Source organism: Balaenoptera borealis, assembly GCF_965194805.1.
Source record: "Balaenoptera borealis genome assembly, chromosome: 16".
Lineage (NCBI taxonomy): Eukaryota > Metazoa > Chordata > Mammalia > Artiodactyla > Balaenopteridae > Balaenoptera > Balaenoptera borealis.
Genome location: NC_138872.1, coordinates 79,618,087 through 79,640,061, shown reverse-complemented (window position 1 = coordinate 79,640,061; position 21,975 = coordinate 79,618,087). Strand labels below are relative to the sequence as shown.

Sequence of the window (21,975 nt, the reverse complement as noted above, 5' to 3'; positions counted from 1 at the left end):
GAGGAGGAAAATCTCAAGGAGAATAAGGAAATTTGGATAATGGTCTCCAAAATATGGAAGGACTGTCACGTGAAAAAAGAAAAACAGTTTGCTCAGTTTGGCTCCAAATAGTATCCATGGGTGAAAGTTAGAGGAAATACATTTTCATCCAGTATAAGAATAAACTGGTCTGTTGTTGAGTATCATAACAGGGGTTGGATGACTTATTCTACAGGAAAGATGTACAGGGAATTTCTGTTTCAGTTGGAAGCTGAGAAAAAATGGTTGGTTTCTCTTAACTCTGATTTTTTTTAAAAAACAGTTGTATTGAGGTATAATTGGCGAATAATAAACTGCCTGTTTAAAGTGTACAATTTGATAAGTTTTGACTTGCATACACCTGTGAAACCATCACTACAGTCAAGATAATGAATGTAAATATCACCTCCAAAAGTTTCCCCATGCCCCTTAGTAATACCTCCCTCCATCTTGTCCCCATCTCCAGGTATCTGCTGATCTGTTTTCTGTCACTGTAAATTAGTGTGCATTTTCTAGAATATTATTATCAGTGGACTGACTCATATATTTGATTTTTAAAATATTTGGCTTTCTCTTCCTGACTGTCAGATATATTTAGCCAAACTGTTAATAATAAAATTAAGAGCATTATGCTCTTTTATTAAGTTTTTTTTTTTAAGAAAGATTTTGTGTCCATGGACGAAGCCTTAAAAGAATGTCTTTAATAATACATCTAACTGTCTTTTCCCCTTTTTATTAGGCCTGGGTCTCTGAAGAGAGGTCTCAATTCCCAGAGCTCAGATGATCACTCGAATAAGAGATCCCGCACCTCTTCTATGAGCTCCTTGACAAGCACGTACACAGGTGGCATCCCTAGCTCCAGCCGCAATGCCATTACCAGTTCCTACAGTTCTACTCGAGGTCTCTCTCAGGTACATTTGTCTTGCGCTGTGGGAGAAATGGGTTCCTAGCATTAATTAATCGATCAGCCAGTGTTTACTACCTGGTTATCTGTAGATACCTTCTATCTGTCAGATATTGGGATTATCACTAACAGAAGATACAAACCCTTAAGTGATAACTATAGACCAGTGGAACAGAATAGAAAGCCCAAAAAGTAAAGCAATCATATGTGGGAACCTGATACAAGACAGAGGCATTTTTGCAGATAAATGGGCAAAGGACAAATAATTCAGTAAATGATATTAATTTAATCAAAAGGTAGATTGAGTCCAGATTGCATTGGATCATAAAAGAAATTTATCCTATAGGCATTGAGAATTTAATGAAAGTTTTTAAAATAAGAAGTGGTTGTAATTCTTTTTTAGAAAGAGGATGTAGTATAGCCTAGGGAACAGAGCAAGCTTTGCTACCAGACAGATGTGGGTTCCAGTCTTGGCTCTGGCACCTAGTAGCTCTGGGGCCTTGGGCGAGTAAATCACTTAAACTCTCTTTGTCTCATTTCTAAATCATTATTGTAAAGACTGAAGGTAGTGTTTGAAAAGTACCCATTACAGTGCCTGTTAATAAGCGGGTACCCAATATATAGTAGCTAGGAAAAAATAAAGCATGTGTGGAGGAAGATTTTCGAGGGGAGAAAAATTTTGAGATAAGTTAATCAATCCAGAAGGCTCTTACAGTAATATAAATGAAAGATGAGTTTGATAGGTGAGGAATAGTATTTAATTTGTGTCTCTTATGAGTGAGTTTGAGCAGCTTTTCATATACAGTACTAGAGAAACATATTCCAAATGAACTAAAGATTTAAATGTAAAATAGAAACCATAAAAATAAATGTTTGCAAAAGCAGGCTTCTTGGAATTCCCTGGTGGTCCAGTGGTTAGTACTCGGCCCTTTCACTGCCGGGGGCCCTGGGTTGGATCCCTGGTGGGGGAACTAAGGTCTCACAAGCCGTGCAACCCGCAGCAAAAAAAAAAAAAAAAAAGGATGCTAGTGGGAGCATCAGTTGGTACAGTTCCCTAGAGGGCAGTGTGGCCATTGTTATTCGCATTAGAGATGCACATGCCCTTTGATCCAGCAGGTTTACTTTTAGGAATTAACCCTACACATATACTCAAAGACATATACAAGGATGTTGATTGTAGCATTATTTTTGCAGAAGCTTGGAAACAATGTAAACATACCTTTTTAGGGGGCTGGTTGAATGACTTACAGTATTTCCATAAGTTGAAATACTGTGTAACTGTTAAAAACAGTAAGGCAGCTTTAATAGGCACTGATGTGAATGAGCTCAAAATATTATATTTAAAAAGCATGGTACAGAACTGTGTGTATAGTGTCCTCTATTCATGCTGCTGGTTTCTTTAATCTTTTGATGTGCATAGAATAATGTTGACAGGATATATTAGAAACTGTAATAACTATTGGATAGGAAGGAAACTTTTTACTGAATTCTTGTTGGAATTTTGTAACATGTGCTACAATATTACCTTTCCTGGCTTCAGAATCTTTTTTAAGTATAGATAACTGTTAAGTAAAAATTCCCCTGTCCTGGCTATCTCAGTGTCCATCCCATAGGTACCTATTGTTAACATTCCTACTATGTATGCAAACACAGATGATACACAAGATTTCTGGTCTGTTTAACAAAATGGAATCATAGCATATATGGTTTTTCTGCATCTTTTTTAATCATTATATATTGCATAGCATTCCATGTCATGTAATCTATCTAATGGCTGTTTGAAAATTAGAGTATAATGTGCAGAAAAACAAATATAGATGTGCAGCTCCATGTAACCACCACCCAGGTCAAGTAATAAATCATTTTCAACATGCAGAAGCCCCTCTCATACCCACTCACAGTCACTACTTCTTCCCTCCTTCCTTCCTCAATATTAGCATCATATATAGTTTTCCCTGTTTTTGAATTTTATATAAATGGAAACAGAATATGCTTTCTTTTGTGTTTGGCTTCTTTCATTCAACATTTTACTTGTGAGATTCATTCATGTTGTTGCATGTGGTCGTAGGTCTTTCATTTTCATTGCTGAATACTGTTCCATTATATGAATATACCACAATTAATTTATCCATTCTACCATTGGACATTTGAGTTTCCTGTTGGGAGCTGTTATGCATAATGCCGCTATGGACATTCTTATATGTCTTTTTTTTTTTTTTTTAATTTAAGCATAGTTGATTTACAATGTTGTGTTAATTACTGCTACACAGCAAAGTGATGATTATACATACATACACATCCTTTTTTAAAAAAATTCTTTTTTGTTATGGTTTATCATAGAATATTGAATATAGTTCTCTGTGCTCTACAGTAGGACCTTGTTGTTTATCCATCCTGTATATAAAAGCTTCCATCTGCTAACCCCAATCTCCCACTCCATCCCTCCCCCAACCTCCTCCCCCTTGGCAACCACCAGTCTGTTCTCTGTTTGTGATTCTGTTTCTGTTTCATAGATAGGTTCATTTGTGTCATATTTTAGATTCCACATGTAAGTGGTATCATATGATATTTGTCTTTCTGACTTCACTTAGTATGATAATCTCTAGTTGCATCCATGTTGCTACAAATGGTATTATTTCGTTCTTTTTTATGGTTGAGTAGTGTTCCGTTGTATGTATGTACCACATCTTCTTTATCCATTCATCTGTTGGTGGACATTTAGGTTGTTTCCATGTCTTGGCTGTTGTGAATAGTGCTGGTTTGTATAAGTCTTTTTTTTTTTTCCCCGTACTGCACAGTTTGTGGGATCTTAGTTTCCCGACCAGGAATCGAACCTGTGCCCCCTGCACTGGAAGCACAGAGTCCTAACCACTGGACCACCAGTGGTCTAGGGTTATTCCCTGTATAATTCTTTTTAAGGTGATGTTTCAGTTGATTCTCCTACCAGTGCAGTATGAGATTTTGTTCCTGTGTTTATACATCTTCACTAACACTTGGTGTTGCCTGTCTCTTTAATTACCCATTCCAGTGAGCGTGAAGTAGTAGTAGTAGTAATTTGTATTTCTCTGATTAATAGTGAAATAGAGGTATGAACTGTTCATTGGCCATTTGTATGTCCTTTTTTATGAAGGGCCTGTTCAAGTTTCTTGGCTCTTTTCTATTAGGTTGTCTGTCTTTTTCTTACTGATTTATGTAAGGTCTTTATATATTCTAGATACAAGGTCTCTGTGAATTATATGTGTTGCAACAAGTAAGTGTCCTACTCTGTGGCTCACCATTTCATTCTTTTCACTCTTTTCACTTACGGTTAGTGTATTTTGTGTACTGTTGAGGAAGTCTTTGCCTGCCTAAGGTCATGATGATATTCTCTTATGCTACCTTCTAGAAGCTTTATTATTTTTCCTTTTTACATTTAGATCTATAATCCTCTTGAAATTGATTTTTGTGTATGATATAAGGTAGGGATCAAAATTAGTATTTTTCCATCTAAATATCCATTTGACTCAGCAGCGTTTATTGAAAGGCCCGTCCTTTTCCTATTGCTCTGCAGCACCACCTTTGTCATAATGTGTCAGTATATCTGTAGATCCATTTCTGTTGATAGATTCTGTTTTGTTGCACTGGCCTGTTTTTCTGCCCTGTGCCACACAGTCTTTAAGTTTTGATATCTAGTAGAGTAAGTCATCCAACTTTCTCATTTCTCTCATTCCTCTTCAGAATTGTCTTGGATCTTGGCCCTTTGCATTTCTATATAATTTTATCATCTTGTCAATTTCCACACCAAAAAATTTGCTGAGGTATTGACTGGGATTGCCTTTAATCTGCCAGTTATTTTGGAGAGAGCTGACGTTTACAATATTGAATCTTCCAGTCCATGCACATGGGGTGGTCTTCAGTTATTTACATCATCTTTATCTGTGCAGTGGTTTTACATATTTTTTATTACATTTATTCCTAGGTACATGTTTTTGATGCTATTATAAATAGCATATTAGAAATTTGTTACTGATGTATAGTAATACAACTGATTTTTGTATTCAGAAAATTTGCTAAATTCTGAATATTCATCTGTATATTCTTTAGGATTTTTGTATGTACATCATGTTGTCTACAATAATAACAGTTTTTTTCTTTCTTTTTAATTCTAGTATTGTTTTTTCTTTTTAGTTTTTTAGAAATTAATTTTTTAAATTTATTTATTTTTGGCTGTGTTCGGTCTTTGTTGCTGCACGCGGGCTTTCTCTAGTTGCCGTGAGCGGGGGCTACTCTTCGTTTTGGTACACGGGCTTCTCATTGCATTGGTTTTTCTTGTTGCGGAGCGCGGGCTCTAGGCATGTGGGCTTCAGTAGGTGTGGCACGTGGACTCTAGAGCGCAGGCTCAGTAGTTGTGGCACACGGGCTTAGTTGCTCCGCGGCATGTGGTATCTTCCTGGACCAGGGCTTTCACCCATGTCCCCTGCATTGGCAGGCGGATTCTTAACCACTGCGCCACCAGGGAAGTCCTTGAATATTATCTTCTTACATACGTTTTTGTTGTTTTGTTTTACTGTCAGACATTGGGGGGGTGGGGGGACAATGACTTGAAGCTCTGAATGGTAGTATCTTCCTCCAGAGAGGTCTGTCTTTTGCCTCTGGCAGGCAGCTAGGATAGGGACAGATTACCCCTGTACAGTTGGAATTGACATGATTCTGAGTTGGTTGTCAGTTCTTGTGAGGGCTGGTTTATTTCTGATTTGCCCTGTACCCTACTGTGTAGCCTTTGGGATTCCAACCAAAAGCCTAAGGTGTATATTAGGGCCCCTCTACTTTGGAAAGCCCTGAATTCCGGTTTTTGTCTTCCCAGCCCTACAGGGCTGCCAAAAGCTTTTCTCAGCCTCTCAACTGCAGCTTTTACTTTTGGAATGGGCAGTCGCCCTGAGGCTTCTCACCTACTGGCTCCTCTTCTCTGTCTTACCTCCACAGTGTCTCACTGCCTTGGTAGCTCTCCATACCACCGTACCTTCAAACATATGTATTTTATATTTTCTTCAGCATTTTTTATTTGTCCTCCACAGCAGGGTTGGTCTGAAACAACGTAGTCAATATGTAATAACCTATAATGGAAAAGAATCTGAAAAAGAATGTATACACACACATATATGTATGTATAACTGAATCACTTTGCTATACACCTGAAACATTATAAATCAACTATATATCAATAAAAAATAAATGTGCTTATGCATTAAAAAAACAAACAAACCCATAGCCTGAAACATGGTCAGATTTTGTTTTTAAGCACCCTCACCCCTGGTAGAGCCTGTGACCTACGGCAAGTAATATACTCACTGACACTAATAGCTTCTGGGTGTTTTATTGTAAGTGGTTACCAGTCCCGTTTGTGTGTGATATTTAAATATATAATGCTCTCAGAAGGAGAAGTTCTAGAACGGAGAGCATAGTGTACTTTCAGTTTTGATCATAATTATCTTTGAAATGGTCCATGGCATGAGTTATTTTAAATTATCAGGAAAGTAAGGAAGTCTTTGGAAGCGGAGATTAGAGTAATATGAAAGTTCTTTATGTTGAAACTTCTCTTTCAAAGAAATGTGTACTGAAGCAGTAAACATCCCGAGTAGTCAATAGAGATGACAGCCCTTCTGTTTGGTGCAAGTGGTAGTAGAGATATTTGACTTAGTTGTATTTTTCCAGAGGAGCAGTAGTATATACCCAACGCACAGCTGCCCAAACTAGAAGTTCTAGCTTTGATATTATAAAATCATTACAAATATTAGACTGGTGGCAATTAGAGAAAGTGAACTGTCCTTAGATCTCGTTGTGCGTGACATTGATATCTTCATAAGTCTTATATAAGACTTGTCATTTTCCAAAGTAGGAATAGTAACCCTGGCCTTCAAAACCTCAAAACCCTAGCTTGCATTTCTGACCCTGTCCCTTATTATTCCTTTACAGATACCCTATATTTAAGCCAAAGCAGCATATTTGTTATCTTGTAAGAACACCTAATTCCTTCCTGCTTTGTTTCCTTTTCTTGTTCTGTTCTCCACCCGGAATCATGTGTCCATCCTACTGCAAGCCTATAAAGTTGTCTTTCTTCAGGTGTTTTTGTCAGATGATGAAGGACCATCACAAATGTCACCTTCATCCTTTATTATTCTTCTAACCGAACTCTGCATAATCTCTCTCTTCTTGGACTCCTTTTTAGAGACTTCGTTCATCTCTTGTCTATTATAGTCAATTTGTGTACCGTCCTGTCTCTTTTCTAGATTGTAAATTTCTTGATGATGGGAATGGTCTTGCTTATCCTTGTGTTCTTTGTAAAGTATAAAGGATAGTACCTTTATGAAGTAGGAACTTGACAAAAATTGAATTACAGTGCAGAACTAAATTGACTGCTGGATACATAGATTGACTGTTTCTTTTTATGACTTGCCTTGGTATAGCCTTTGCCCACTTCTCATTTGATATGTTTATTATGTTTATATGGAATTGCAAGACTTTCACTTTTACATGTTAAGGATATTAACTTATCACTTTAGTTGAATATATCTACCTTTTAATTTTGTTTCTAGTTATGTTTTTGTTTCATTTTGGAGTGTTTTTGTTTCCTGTCCACATACATTTTATTTCTGGTTTATGGAAACATTACTGTGGTTGAAAATTCAGATGGTACAGAGTATATAGTAAAGTCTCCTTCCCACATGGAGACATTTTTATTTAGAGAGGTTCTTAGTGGTCCTATGACAGTCTGTCAGTTTTTTTTCCTTTGTTTCTGGAATAGAAAGTCTTTTCCCTACCCCAAGCTATTTAAGAGCTCATTTGGTTTTTTCAGTAGTTCTTTATGACACCTGGACTGTGTGTGTGTTTAGTGTGTGACGTGGACATAGAGCATGTTCCTCCCGATTGTTGAACCAGGTTGTCTTCCACCCCGGCTAAAGGTTAGAATCACCTTTGGCACTTCATTAAAAATACAGGTGTGAGGCCTAAGCATTTGTTGTTTTTTCAGATGGCTGTCCTTTCTCGTTATTTACCTGAGTATAACATAAAAAACTATTATTGATTTCAGCTTTTTTCTCAAGCTCATTCTGAGTCTTGGTTTCCTGACATTAGTCTTATGGAACTATTCTACTGCTTTACCACCTGTCTTTGATTTAAAACCCTCTTTACCTTTTTAAAATTTTTATTAAGCATTGTTGCCTCCCTGTTTGTGCTTATATGATGCAGTTTTACTGAGTAAGAAATCACTAGAAGCTTCTCAATAGGAAAAATGCCTATGGTGATAGTTCAGTATCTTTGTAAATAGGCCAGAGACAGTGAACCTATTTGCAGAGAGCTTGCTCTTTGTCAAGTACTTTGCTGCTAGGCCCCTTCGAAGGAGGCAGAGATGAAAACAGACTACCTTTGCTATCAGGGGACTCCACTTGGTGAAGAGACAGATGCATGGATAATTATAACGATAAACACCACTGATGCTGCAAAAGTCATAGATGTCATGATCGTATATTTAAAAAAAATAAAGTTAATAAAGTAAAACTGAAAATTTAATGAGAGCAAAACTAAATTAGTTTACTGGCTTATCTCCATTGGAACAGTTTAGTTTACTTTTATCATTTCCACAGACAATAAACATATATGCACATCATAGCTCTAAACCATTACTGAATGTGACAGTCCACTTTTTAATATACGCCAAAAGTACATTCATTCCTTCTACATTTATTAGTTAGCGTTCCATTAGTTTTTCAGACTTTTTCTCCTGTAGTTAATACTGGCAATTGACTTTCTTTTCAGGAGCCTTCCTTCACAAAGAAGTATTTTTTTAGTTACCTAAAAGGAGATTTTATATGCAGTGATGAATAGAACCACAACATTATATTGAAGGTCAGATGATAAACTGTCAGCTAGGGTCAGTCATGTTACTTCTGTTTGACTTTTAGCTGTGGAAGAGGAGTGGTCCCAGTTCATCTCCCTTCTCTAGCCCAGCCTCATCCCGCTCCCAGACACCAGAGAGGCCAGCAAAGAAAATAAGGTAATCCATTATTGTTTGCTGTGTGGATTAATGAGAGGTCAGGAAAAGAGGGACATTTACTTGGCTCTTAGGCTTTCTGCAACTCTGATTTGGAGGATCAAAGAAATTAACATCTAGAGGACAGTGAAGTGCCCACCTGAATCGCTCTGATCTCTTACAGTTCTTTTGTACCCACTGTAGAGGCCTCTGGCTCTCTTCCTCACACTGTAGCGTGAGTGACGGGGGTGCAAGAGTAGGGGCCACACACACTAGAATGAGCAGAGTGAATGATGTCATCGGGCAGCGGACTTCATGTTTTTGACTCCAGCTGACCTTCTAGGTGCCTACAGTCAAGTTGAATGTCATTCTGTTAGGGATCAGATCTGTGACTAGAACTTTCAGGAACTTGGTGGGTTGTAAGTAAGGTTTTGAAGATTATTGATCTGTGCTTGTTGTAAGACAAAGGTTTCTCCTTGCTTTCCATGAACTGCCTCCATTCTTTTCTGTTGGAATTTTCTTTTGACTTCTTTTATTTTTTGTCCTGGCATACTGAGGTCTTATATCATGGTTGTTCTAGACCAGTTGGTAGGTAAGCAGGTACAAGAAGTTATCCAGTACTTTTTGCCAGCAAGTCTTCCTTAAACTTAATTCTGCCTTTTCCTCCTACAGAGAAGAGGAGCTTTCTCATCATTCTAGTTCTTCAACTCCATTGGTAACAGACAAGGAGTCCCAGGGAGAAAAGGGTAAGTTGATGAATGCACTAGAGTGGCTTTTGGTGGTGGAAGTGTTGAGCATTGCATTGTGAAGGGCCTGTTAGATACAGAGATAGGAGTTTCTGTCCTTCAGAAATTTATAGTCAGGTAAGGGAGAAGGGTGACACAGACAGGTACAGTATAACGTGTGGTAACAGTGGGCTACAGACAAGCTTAGGCTGAGGTATCTGTGACCAATCCGGGTAATTATTGTCCAGCAAGCAGTTGTATACCTGCATTTGGAGCAATTCTGCCTTTATATCCTCTTGACTATATAATCTTGCAGATACCATCCAAGAGCCCAAATCATGGAAGATCGAATCTTTCAGAGATAACCCAGTGAAAACTCAATGTTAAAAACGGGATAGACAAACCTATCCATTTCTGGCAGAGAGGAGGAAGAAAACAAGTCTTTCTTTTTTTAGTTGCAGATAAAACCACATGGAAGAAACAGAACTCGTGGAATTCCCCATCAACACCTGGCAGCTCTGGGCAGCGTAAACGGAAGGTTCAGTTGCTGCCCTCCAGGCGAGGGGACCAGCTGACCTTGGTATGGTCTTGTCCATCTACCTCTGCCCACCCCAGCTTAACTCTGTCTTAGGAAGGCTAAATATAGGATTCTTCCAGTTTCTCCTGATTGACAACTTCTTTTTCTCTTTGGTAGCCTCCACCTCCCCAGCTTGGTTATTCAATCACTGCTGAAGACTTAGACTTGGAAAAGAAAGCTTCTTTACAGTGGTTTAACAAGGTCTTGGAGGATAAGACCGGTAAGGAATGTAGATCAGTTTTACACCCCAGAGAGGGTTTGTTTCCTTTGGTTTTATTTTGGTCTTTCTCATCTGGGAAATCCATTTGGGTCCTCAGTGGAATCTGGAGAACAGTGAGCATTGAGATTGAAGGGAAGCCTTTCTAAATGAGTTGTCCTGAGGCCCTGAACTCCCCGTGCTCCATGATATGCCACTGGAAAGGATTCCCGAACAAGGGAGGACAATGTCATCTTTTCTTTCTTCCCTAGATGCTGCCTCAGACTCTGTCACGGAGAACCCACCTACCAGTCAGTCTTCTTTCACTTTTACCCTGCCTGCTGCTGGGACTGCTTCATCCCCAACCTCCCTCCCAGCCCCAAGCACGAACCCACTGCTGGAGAGCTTGAAGAAGATGCAGAATTCCCCGGGCCTACCATCCCTCCCCGGTGAGTGGGAGAGCTTATTTTGGAGCACGTAATGACATCAGCCTTTGTTTAGGTGGAAGTAAAAGCACCATGCCCATCAGTTGCTGGAAATTGCTGTAAAGATTGAACCTATTCTAACTTCCCAAGCCTGAGCTGGTGCAAGCTTAAGAGCTTTAGAAATCTGTAATCAGGACATTTTAGGGAAGGGCTGCAACACTTAAAGCTGGGGAAGGCAGCTTAGCTTTGGTAGTCAAACAGCTCTTGATTTGAAACCCAGTCCCTTAGCTGCCCTGAGCCTTGTTGTCTTCATCTGTAAAATAAGAACAGCGCTCACCTCATGAGGTGTCCCTGAAGTATAAACGGTCGCGTGGTTAAGGTGTCTTGTCACATGCTTGCTAGACCGCAGGCACAAGGTAACAGGCTTCCAAGGACCTGCCGGCTGTTCCAGCGCCTTTGCCTTCTTGGCACTGCATACATACACACTCCTCTACCACGCTTCATGCTAGTGTAGAAAATATTAGGTACTCAGCCTCTCCCAGGCCTCATGGGCAGAGGCCATTCATTCATGGTCATATGCTCTGTACTCAGCGCCTGGTGGGTGAATGCCATATAGTACATCTTTGTTAGATGAATAAGGTGTATCTACATAATTAATTGGACTTGAGTTCAGGTAATTGGATTTTTCTTAGTTTCTACACGTTTAACCCCCAACTGGGCCAAGTTTTATCCTCGTCTATCTTTCTTATGACCTGTGAAGGGTAGAAATTATGAACACTTCCTTGCCTTTCAGGAAGGGACAGGTTAAAGGCCTGTGATGCAGATTTAGTCCTGCTTGTTGGCTGTTGAATCCCTGGCGCTGTGCTAGGCATTGAACACTGCATCGCGTTTGAGATATTCCAAATTCGCTTTCTCTGCTCTTCTTCCCAGAATCTGCTGGCGTGGCAACCACTGTGGCCCGTTCGCCTCCCAAGACACCCAGCCCTCTGGCCCCTCCGGGCTCTTCAGAGTCAGCACCCCTTCCAGGCACCTCCTCAGACTCCAAATCCACCACCACTTTCTTGGGGCTGACCCCTGCTTCTTCCCCAGGACCAGTCACTGACGCCACCAAGTCACCTCCAGAGCCTCAGGCTGAGACATCTGCCAAATCCCAAGCCCCGTCCGCCCCGTCTCCCAGCCCCAAGCAGAGTATCCTGTTTGGAATGCTGAGCACCCCACCTGCTAACCCTCCTGCCTCTGTGGCCCCTGCTGTGTCTTCAGCATCTCCCATGTTCAAGCCCATTTTTGTGGTCCCACCTAAAAGCGAGAATGAGGGCCCCTTGCCCTCTAGCCCTTCCAAGGTCACAGCCGCAGCATCTTCCAGCTCAGCCATCCCCACGACGACCAGCAGCCCACCCCTCACTTTCAAGCCTATCTTTAGCAACATGGGGCCGCCTGCATCCATGCCCATGTTAACACCCTTCTCCTTCAAGCAAACAGCTACTCCAGCCACTAGCACGAGCGCCCCTCTCTTCAGCGGCCAGGCCAGCGCCACCTCCGCAGTGGTGTCCATGACCACAGCCAGCACCTCCGCGGACTCCGCTCCGAAGCCCGCTTTCAGCTTCGGCGTGTGCACCGTGACCAGCACCCTGGGCAGCGTGACTAGCACCACCGCTTCCGCCTCCCAGCCCTTCCTCTTTGGGACTCCCCCTGCTTCCGGTGCCAGCTTCACCCCCGCCGTGGGCCCCATATTCCAATTTGGCAAGCCTCCCGCCATGCCCGCTTCAACAGCAGTCGCCACCTTTGGCCAGTCCCTTCCCAGTGCCGCCCAGACAGCCCCCAGCGGCAGCAGCACGTCCAGCTTTAGTGGCTTTGGCGGCACCCTCACCGCCTCAGCTCCGGTCACCGGCAGCCAGCCCACGCTGACGTTCAGTAGCACCACCGCCCCAGCGTTCAACATTCCCTTCGGCTCGAGCGCCAAGCCGCCTCTGCCGTCCTACCCAGGAGCCGACCCCCAACCCGCCTTCAGGGCTGTGGAGGGGCAGCAGCAGGGGGCTGCCAAGTCGGCGCTCGTCCCCAGCTTCGGCAGCTCTTTCACTTTTGGAAACTCTGCAGCCCCGGCCCCGACTGCGGCCCCAGCGCCAACCCCGGCCCAGCCAGCCTTTGGCGGCACCGCGCAGTCGGCCTTCAGTGGTCTGAAGGGCACGGCCTCTGCCTTCGGCACCCCTGCCAGCACCCAGCCAGCCTTTGGCGGCACCACAGCTGCCTTCTCCTTCGGTGCAGCCACCACCTCTGGCTTTGGCGCTACAACACAGACCGCCAGCAGTGGGACCAGTAGCTCAGTGTTCGGCAGCACGACACCATCGCCCTTCACGTTTGGGGGATCGGCAGCCCCAGCCGGCGGCGGGGGCTTTGGGATCAGTGCGGCCACCCCAGGCACCAGCTCTGCCTCTGGAGCGTTCGGCTTTGGAGCAGGACAGAGTGGGACCACTGGCAGCACGACCCCTTTCGGGGGAGGCTTGAGTCAGAACAGCTTGGGTGCGCCCAGCCAGAGCACACCCTTTGCCTTCAACGTGGCCAGCACGCCGGACAGCAAACCTGTGTTTGGAGGTAAGGTCAGGGGCTGACTTGGTCCGCTGTGCAGCGTCTGCTCTTGTGGAGCTTTACATTGTGGTAGTGAAGAAACAGGTATTAAATGTGTAAATAGAGTGTCAGGTAGCAATAAATGTCTTGATAAAGTATGTGATTAATGACCGTGGAGGAATGCCTTTCTGAGGAAGTAACAAATTTAATCTCCGAGACTGTGACAAGAAGAGTTTGGGGTGTGGCTGCGGGGAGGTGTGTGAGTGGGCACCGCAGGGCCTGTTGACAGTAGTCGCTTTGGAGCTGGGGAGAAGATGGGATGGGATCGCAGGCAGCTTTGAGGCTGGAAAAGTGTGCTTGTGAAGTTACAGTGAGGCTAGTCGGCCCTGTTCTTTTTCCCCAGCGACGTTCAGTTACGAGATACAGGCCTAAAATAAGTGGTAGCTGGCAAGGCCAGCCTGTTGAAACTCACCAAGTAAAGCAGGAGGGGCGGTGGCCGGGAGGTCCTCTGAGGCTGAGGAAAAGCAGAAGCAGGAGCCGGAGTTGCAGCGATGGCGAGCGGGGAGCCAGTGTAGTGCCTGCAGGGGAGGTGGGGGAGCTGGCGCGGCTGTGGGGACGAGGCGGGAGTGGGGAGTAGAGGGAGAGACGGGGGGCAAGGCCGGGCCCCAGGAAGCGAGAAAGATGCCTGCCCCACCCTGGCCCCCGGGACGAGGAAGAGCCGTGAGAGAAGGCAGCCCTCCCCGCGGGGCTGCAGCGGGCACAATGGCAGCACTCAGGGCGGGGCGTTTGCTGGCGGCTGAGTCCCAGTGGGCCCCGGGGGGAGATCAGGGGACCCACAGGGTGGAAGGGAGGAGACAGGTGAACAAGGAGAAGAGGCATAACGCTTCTAGGCCTGGTGGAAGGGAGGTAACCCGGTCAGGCTAGAGGTGGCGGTGCACTGATGGTCATCTGCTGCTGTGTTTGGTGGCCAAGGGAATGCAGAGGCCCTACTCCGCAGGTGGTCAGAAGGCAACCTGAGGGGCTTGTCTCCACTGCGGCACAGCTGTTAGCAGGCTGGGAGGCCCACCTGGGGCAACGCATGTTAAGGCCTCCTTCCGGGGGGCTGAATGGGAGCTAAGGGGTCCTGCGGGGAAGGCCCTGCCGGGAGCGGACCTCCCCACTAGGCTCATTACCCTCTGCTTTGAGGCCCTCTGCTCTCCAGCCTAGTGTCTACAGTTCTCTGCTGTCTCTTCTTCCTAGGCACCTCCACACCCGCCTTTGGTCAGAACACCCCTGCCCCTGGGGTGGGCGCATCAGGCAGCAGCCTCTCCTTTGGGGTGTCCTCAACACCCGCCCAAGGCTTTGTCGGAGTTGGACCTTTCGGTAAGCGGCCAGTCTCCTTGTTGCCAGTGTGACCTGCGTGTCTCCTCTCTGAAGAGGGGTGGGGTGGGCTGGCAGCTCCGGCTCTCCGAGGCCCGTCTGGGAGTCCAGCACAAGCCAGGTTTGGAGTTGGGCAGCGGAGATGAGAAGGAGCCAGACTGCTGGGACGCCAGGTAAACATGCTTTCCTGGGCCTTGCTCCCAGCCTATCTGTGGTCTTGGGATTTTGCCTTTTTAATCAGCCCTCCCCTGGAAGGACTGCTAGAGCTTGGCGAGGCTTTCTCCCAGCACCCGGTGTTCTTTAGAGACTGCTCTCAGGTAGCAGCTACCCTGATGAGATCTTGTTGAATCTTTCCAGGATCGGCGGCCCCCTCCTTTTCCATTGGTGCGGGATCCAAGACCCCAGGGGCTCGACAGCGACTGCAGGCCCGAAGGCAGCACACCCGCAAGAAATAGCGTTTGCCCCTGCCCCCCCACACCCCCGCCACCCTTGCCCAAATCTGGACCTCAGCACCTGCTAGGAAGAGCCTCTGACCCTTCCAGTTCCGTAACGCAGACCTGCCCCAGACCTCTGGCTTCGGCCACCAGGGAGGTGGTGGCAGCCCCAGGGGCTGTTTCCCTCTTCCAGGAAGCAGAAGCCTCGGGCCTCTCGAGGGAGGGGGAGGCAGGATGTGGCAGGGCAGAAGCCTATTACTACCTTACTTGAACAGTTCCACTGGTGAGGCTGGAGAGAACTAAAGAAACATCTGTACATATCGTCCACTGCCTTCCCTGACTCTCGTTTAGTGTATGAGCTTGGTCAGGCGGCCTCCCTTCCCGCCTTTTCCCTGAGAGCCATCTTTGCCGGAGGGTAGCCCTCGCCCACTTGCATCTCTGATATGCATTTGATGGGAATGGGGGATGGATTATCCCTAAAACTTCACCTTGCTTGGCTTGGCTATAAAAAGTGGTTCTCCCCCTCTGGTCCCGTTAGGGGACTCTGTTTCCCCATTTCTTGCTGCTTCATCCCTTACTGGTTCCTCGCAGGATCGATTCCTTTTAAAATGATCCTGACTCTGGCTTTGCCTTTGGAGGCCCCAGCGGGTGCTGCTCCTGCCGTTCCACTTCCTCCCGCCAAGTCCGAGCCGGTGTTTCATCCCCGACCCTCTCTGCCAGTTTGGCCCCTAAAAGCTTGGTGGCTCAAGACTGTTAGCCTGGCAGACCCAGGGGTGATACCTTCCCCAGGAGAGGGAAGCTCCTGGAGCAGGCAGGACGCCCCCGCTGCTTTCAGCTGCCTCCTCGCCCACTGTCCCCGTTGGCCTCATTGGGCTCGTCTGCCTCTCCGGGATTGTATGTCTAAAGCCTTGTCCTGTGTTATTTTGTCTGATGCTCGTGTCTATTGCTCTTTGAATCGAGTTTGGAGGAAGAACTGAATTGTATGAGTGGCGGCATGTTGGTAGTGCCGGACTTAACTGTTTCTCAAGTTCCTGGGGCCTCGCTAATTGAATGTGGAAAGTAGCACCACTTTACGGCTACAAGTGCCGAGTCTTGAATTTTCAAATGGTGTTTTGACTCTAAGGGCTGGCAGCCCGAGGAGGATGGGTCTGAGGGGAAGCAAAGGCCTCTTCCCTCTGCTGTTTGTTTCCCACCTGCCTAACTTCACTGTAGGCTAGATCACTTGTAGTGTATGTTAGAAAACCTAAATTAATGAACCACATTTTAAAATTGTATCTTAGCTTTCTCCACCCCTTCCTTCCTTCTTCCTTGGTTCCAAAACCACATACCCCAGGCCCAAAAGCCTTGCTGCCATGCCCATCCTCTTTGGAAGAAGTATGAATGCGTGTGTCTAAATTAAAAGGAAAAATATTTAAACATTTTTTAACAAAATAAAAATTTATTTTTGTATTTAAGCTAAATTGCCTTTTAAATTCCTTCAAGCTTGGTTCATTGAGGTGGTTAAGTATAAATGCTATTGACTAGAAATTTAGCTGTATAGTTAAGTTATGCCTGTGTGAAGAAGAGGCTCAAATGCTGTCCCAGGCAGCTTTCCTGAGGGACTAGAGCTCCTTCCGGAAACACAAAATGTAATTCTTATTTTATAAATAACGTGATGTAGATGTAACTAGTCCCCCTCCTCTTGGTGAACGAGGGTGAATGTTTTGTGGCAGGGACTGCGCCACCCACCGCCCCCCCCCCCCGCCCCAAGGAGAGCTCTGTTAGTACTTAACTGTTGTGTGTGGAGCTGAGGAGGGACCCAAGCCTCAGATACCTGCTGGGATTGGAGGGGGGTGGGGCGCGGGTCTAGAAATCAAGCTTCTACCTATACCTTACGTAAGGTAGCCCCCCTCTCAGCTTAGTACTCGCAGCTAGTTTACCTCAGTTCCACAGGCAGGACAGTTGATCCAGGAGCCCCCTGAAGCGGGCGTCCTGGCGCAGCCTGAGTGTGAGCGCATGAGTGCGGGTGTGGACGTGTACGTGCACTGGACAGGGACGGGAGGCTGGGACTTTCCATTACAAATAAAGACTGAATTCCTGTGAGTCTAGTTGGAATTTTTAGTATGAACGTGAGATTGTTCTCACGTATGAACGTGAGGTTGTTCTCCTTGCTTGTGTCATTAAAAAAAACTGTGATCTATCGTAGACCATGTCCTGCCTTTTATTTTTGTGGGAAGCAGTGCGTCTCACCAGCAAGAACAGAGCCCAGGGAAGGGACCCACAGCACAGGGATATCCGCTTTTTCCAGCTGGAGAAACGGGGTTACTGGTTTTCTTTCTCCAGCCATAAAAAGAGCCCTTTCAAAAAAAACTGCTGCCTGGGGCTGAGGGCCCGAGACTAAGCCTGAGAGGAGGACCTGAGGAGTCAAAGCTCTGAGCACCTGCTACATGTCAGGCTGTGAGCTGGGGGCAGCTGTTGCCTTTCGCCGCCTCTTCTTTCTCTTTGGGGCTGGGTTGGGTGTAACTTCTGGGGCTGATGCTTCAGCCTGTGAGACGGAGCTGGAAGAAAAGGAGAGTGAGTTAGATGTGCCCCAATCCTCCAGCGTCTTCCAAGCAGGCCCCCTGCTCACTCACCTTGGCACCTCTACCCGTTCCAGTACAGCAACGAAGAAGCCGCCAGTGAGCGTGGTCTCAGGGGAGGCCCGGAGGCAGTGCTCAGCGCCTGGAAAAGTGCCAAGGCCTCGGTGCGGCCAGGAGGGGAGGACAGGAGCCAGCCTGCAGAGAGGAAATGGAACGGGCTTCTCGGTAAGAGGGCGGCCCCCGGCCCAGACCCTGGTGGACACCCACTACCTGAAGGCTGCCGGGCTCCGCTGCAGGGCGGCTCGCACCACGTCTTCGTTCTCCTCCTGGTAGAGGGAGCACGTGGAGTAGACGAGGCGCCGCAGGGCGGGGAACGTGAGCGCGTGGCTCAGCGCCCGCTGCTGGAAGGCGGCCAGCGCTCGCAGGCGCTCCTGGCTCGGTACGCCGGGCCCGGGCTCCTCCAGCTGTCTGGTCAGCATCCCTAGGGAAGAGTGCTTTCACCACACGCTGCCTGATTTCGTATGAAATCCCCACATACAGATGAGCACGTCTGACCATTCACAGGGTAGTCTGAGCCAGAACCAAACCCGAGGCCAAAACGAACGACGACCGCCACACGCCCCCATCCCCGCTCTAAGGCTGCTCTGGATCTGTGGGGCCCTCGGCCGCGTTTTCCCCCATCTCACCAGAGCCACTACAAGAAGGATCCAGCAAGATGTACTGGACCCGCCGATAACGCTGGTCTGAGGGCGAGACCTCCAGGAAGTCCCGCTCAGCCAGCTCGCAGCAAGAAACCCCGGCCCGGGCCAGCAGGGTAGCCGTAGAAGCCAGCCGCTTGGCATCCAGGTCAAAGGCAAAGATCTTCCTAGAGAGGAGGGCAGAGTTGAGGTGAACTGAGAATTTACGCAACACGTAAGAGCCCACAGGTCTGACACGGTAACACGTACTTGAAGTCAGGACACACAGAAAATCATACTTAAATGTCTTTAAATTCTCAATTAATATTTAAAAGGGTCAGTGGGGGGCTTCCCTGTCAGTCCAGTGGTAAAGATTCCACCTTCCAATGCAGGGGACGTGGGTTCGATCCGGGGTCAGGGAACTAAGGTCGCACATGCTGCGGGGCAACTAAGCTCGCGCGCCTCAACGAGAGCCCGCGTTGCCTCACACTACAGAGCCCGCGCTGCAACGAAAGATCCTGCACGCCTCAACCAAGACCCTGTGTGCCGCAACTAAGACCCGACACAGCCAAAAATAAATTAAAAAAAAAAAAAAATTAAAGTGAGTCACGTGAAGTTTAAAACAAAGTTAAAAAAAATAAAGGTCAGTGGTTAGAAATAACTGCCCAGGGCACTGTGCCCCAAAGGGCTAAGGAATTCACATCTCACACGTGTAACCCACTGGGAAGCTTAGGGAACTGCCCTAGGTCCAGGAGGAAATATTTAAAGGGGAGGCCTCCTTTCAGCCTTCGTGACCTACTGGAGTTAAGAGTTCCTTATTTCTTCTTACAAAATATAGGGTCAGACCCCACCCCACTCCTCTGTCTGACCATGGCACTCACCCTTGGTTCTTCAGAAGAGCAGCCAAGTGACTGGTCTTATTGCCTGGGGCAGCGCATGCGTCGATGACATGGGAACCTGGAGGTGGAGCCAGCAGCATGGCCGGGAGAGAGCTCGCCTGGCGGCGCAGAGCACAGGGGCTGGCTGAAAGGGACCCCAGGCTGATCACTCGCCTCCCGCTCCTCCCTTTTCTACCCATCCACCCTACCTTGTCTTGTAGGATGAGGTGACCAGCTTGGTACAGTGGGTGTTCATGCAGATCTGTTCGGGCAGGAAACACAAGCAACTCCGGCAGCAAGGAATCCAGAAGAAAACACTTCCCTTTGAGGGCCCTTATGTCCTCGAGGCTGCCAGGGAATAAGAACTGTTCCTTCCACATTTTCTGAATCCCTCCATGCCAGGCAGCAAGCCAGACATTTCACATGTCACCTAACTGCTTATTTATGCCACAAACGGTTAAAAAACTGCTATGAGTAAATTAACAAGCTGATAAAGATAGAGGCAGCAGTTAAGAGAACAGGCTTCTCAGGCCAGACTCTAGGTTCAGGATCCCACCTCCATCATTTACCAGTGGCGGGAGCATTGGCACTTCAGCCTCTGTCTACACTTCTGGAAAACGGTAGATGTGAGGATTAAATGACATGCAAAATACTTAGGAAAATATTTTGCACAAATTAGACACGCACTAGCCAGTACTATTAAAACATAACCCTGGGGAGAGGGGCCTGGTTCAGGGAGGTAAATGCTGAGCTGATTCCTGATGGATGAATAAGTAACCTGAGGAGGTGAGGTGAAAACTGTATTCTCCACACTGCAAAGGAGCATTGTTCATTCACATGACCCACGCAGAAAACAGGCCTAGAGAATAACAACTCAGAAAGCTATGAAGTAGCAGAGCTGGAATTCAAACCCAAACACAACCATTCTCTACCACCCTGGTCACTAAGCAGCATGCTAGGGCAGTTGGGGGAACATCTACAACAGACGGAGAGAAAGGGAGGGAGAAGAGGCAGCTTCCCAGAGCTGTCAAAGGACAGACCAGGAGGTAGGTGAGTGCAGGGAAGCCCGGCGTGAGGAGCAGCAACCACTGTGATAACACAGGCGCCCAGAGCGCACGGCAGATGGGCCTGGAAAGGAAGCAGGGGGCACGGCACAACGGAGAGCCAGGGGTTTTCAGTCGGGGCGTAAAGCATCAGATCGGGCTGCAGATCTCTCTGCCGCCAACACAAGGAGGACAAACATGACAAGAAAGTCTGGAAGTGGGGAGACCAGTTTAGGAGATTCTTCTGCCAATCATGATAGGATATGATGCTTAAACCCAGGCAGTATCCAGGAGGACAAAAGGAAAGAGGCCGAAGGCACAGTAGTAAATCACTGGAAGGAGAGGAGGGAAGCATCTATGATGACTCAGTTTCTGCCTTGACCAAATGGGTGCATAATGGTGATATCTGTTAGGTTAAAACAGGGAATGCACAAGATGCCAATGTCAGGGATGCAAGGATGGTTCAACACCCACAAAGTAATCAATGCGATATACACAATTAACAAAAAGGATAAAAATCACATGACCATCTCAACAGATGCAGAAAAAGCATTTGAAAAAATTCAACATCCACTCATAAAAACTCTCAACAAACTGGGTATAGAGGGAACACACCTCAACATAGTACAGGCCATATATGACAAGTCCACAGCTAAAATCATACTCAGTGGTGAAAAGCTGAAAGCTTTTCCTCTAAGATCAAACACAAGGCAAGGATGCCCACTCTTGCCACTTTCATTCAACCTAGTATTGGAAGTCCTAGTCAGAGCAGTCAGGCAATAAAAATAAAAAGCATCCAAATTGGAAAGGAAGAAGTAAAACTGTCACTATATGCAGATGACATGATTTTATATAAAGAATCCACCAAAAAACTATTAGAACTAATAAATTCAGTAAGGCTGCAGGATACAAAATCAATATACAGGGAATTCCATGGCAGACCAGTAATTAGGACTCCGCGCTTTCACTGCCAAGGGCGCGGGTTCAATCCCTGGTCAGGGAACTAAGATCCCACAAGCCATGTGGCTTGGCCCCAAAAAAAAAAAAAAATCAATATACAAAAATCTGTTACATTTCTATACACTAATAATGAACTATCAGAAAAAAAATTAAGAAAACAATCCCATTTACAATTGCATCAAAAAGAAATAAATACCTAAGAATAAATTTAACCAAGGAGGTGAAAGACCTGCACACTGAAAACTATAAGACATTAATGAAAAAAAAAAAAACTGAAGATAACACAAATAAATGGAAAGATATTCTGTGCTCATGGATTGGAAGAATACTCTTAAAATGTCCACACCAAAGAAATCTACAGATTCAACACAATCCCTATCAAAATTCCAATAGCACTTTTCACAGAAACAGAACAAACAATCCTAAAATTTGTATGGAAGCCCAAAAGACCATGAATAGCCAAGGCAATCTTGAGAAAGGAAGAAAAAAGCTGAAGCATCATGCTCCCTGATTTCAAACTATATTGCAAAACCTATACTGCAAAACCACAGTAATCAAAACAGTATGGCATCAAGGAGAAGATCAAGGTGGCAGAGTAGGAGGACGCTGAGCTCACCTCCCCTGCAATGAACATATCAAAAATACATCTACAAT

The 21,975-nt window shown here is 46.0% G+C and overlaps 2 protein-coding genes and 1 long non-coding RNA gene across 4 annotated transcripts in view; 1 reads left to right on the top strand and 2 right to left on the bottom strand.

Moving 5' to 3' along the window:
* The window catches only part of LOC309613430 (nuclear envelope pore membrane protein POM 121C-like), a 31,174-nt gene extending 13,785 nt beyond the window's left edge, over positions 1–17,389 (top strand). The window contains exons 5-13 of one of the 2 annotated variants that reach the window (XR_014235721.1): positions 758–929; positions 8,860–8,951; positions 9,600–9,673; positions 10,108–10,232; positions 10,347–10,449; positions 10,698–10,874; positions 11,781–13,439; positions 14,652–14,944; positions 15,129–17,389. Coding sequence is in view for 1 of the 2 variants with exons in the window: in XM_082360239.1 (XP_082216365.1) it covers positions 758–929; positions 8,860–8,951; positions 9,600–9,673; positions 10,108–10,232; positions 10,347–10,449; positions 10,698–10,874; positions 11,781–13,439; positions 14,652–14,774; positions 15,129–15,226 (2,623 nt within the window). In the remaining variant the exon portion in view is untranslated. The remainder of the gene's footprint in view (positions 1–757; positions 930–8,859; positions 8,952–9,599; positions 9,674–10,107; positions 10,233–10,346; positions 10,450–10,697; positions 10,875–11,780; positions 13,440–14,651; positions 14,945–15,128) is intronic. The other variant, XM_082360239.1, reaches the window with a different exon arrangement.
* Positions 10,420–14,645, bottom strand: LOC309613447. The gene is made up of 3 exons (XR_014235730.1): positions 13,885–14,645; positions 11,188–11,355; positions 10,420–10,552 (listed from the first exon to the last, which is right to left on the bottom strand). It is a non-coding gene; the product is annotated as an uncharacterized lncRNA (long non-coding RNA).
* Positions 17,390–17,391: 2 nt separating the features above from the next.
* Positions 17,392–21,975, bottom strand: part of NSUN5 (NOP2/Sun RNA methyltransferase 5) — a 32,703-nt gene continuing 28,119 nt past the window's right edge. Inside the window, exons 5-10 of the mRNA XM_082360249.1 lie at positions 19,528–19,666; positions 19,322–19,437; positions 18,450–18,628; positions 18,034–18,244; positions 17,818–17,958; positions 17,392–17,742 (exon numbers count right to left, since the gene is read on the bottom strand). Coding sequence (XP_082216375.1) covers positions 17,628–17,742; positions 17,818–17,958; positions 18,034–18,244; positions 18,450–18,628; positions 19,322–19,437; positions 19,528–19,666 — 901 coding nt within the window. The 3' untranslated portion in view covers positions 17,392–17,627. The remainder of the gene's footprint in view (positions 17,743–17,817; positions 17,959–18,033; positions 18,245–18,449; positions 18,629–19,321; positions 19,438–19,527; positions 19,667–21,975) is intronic.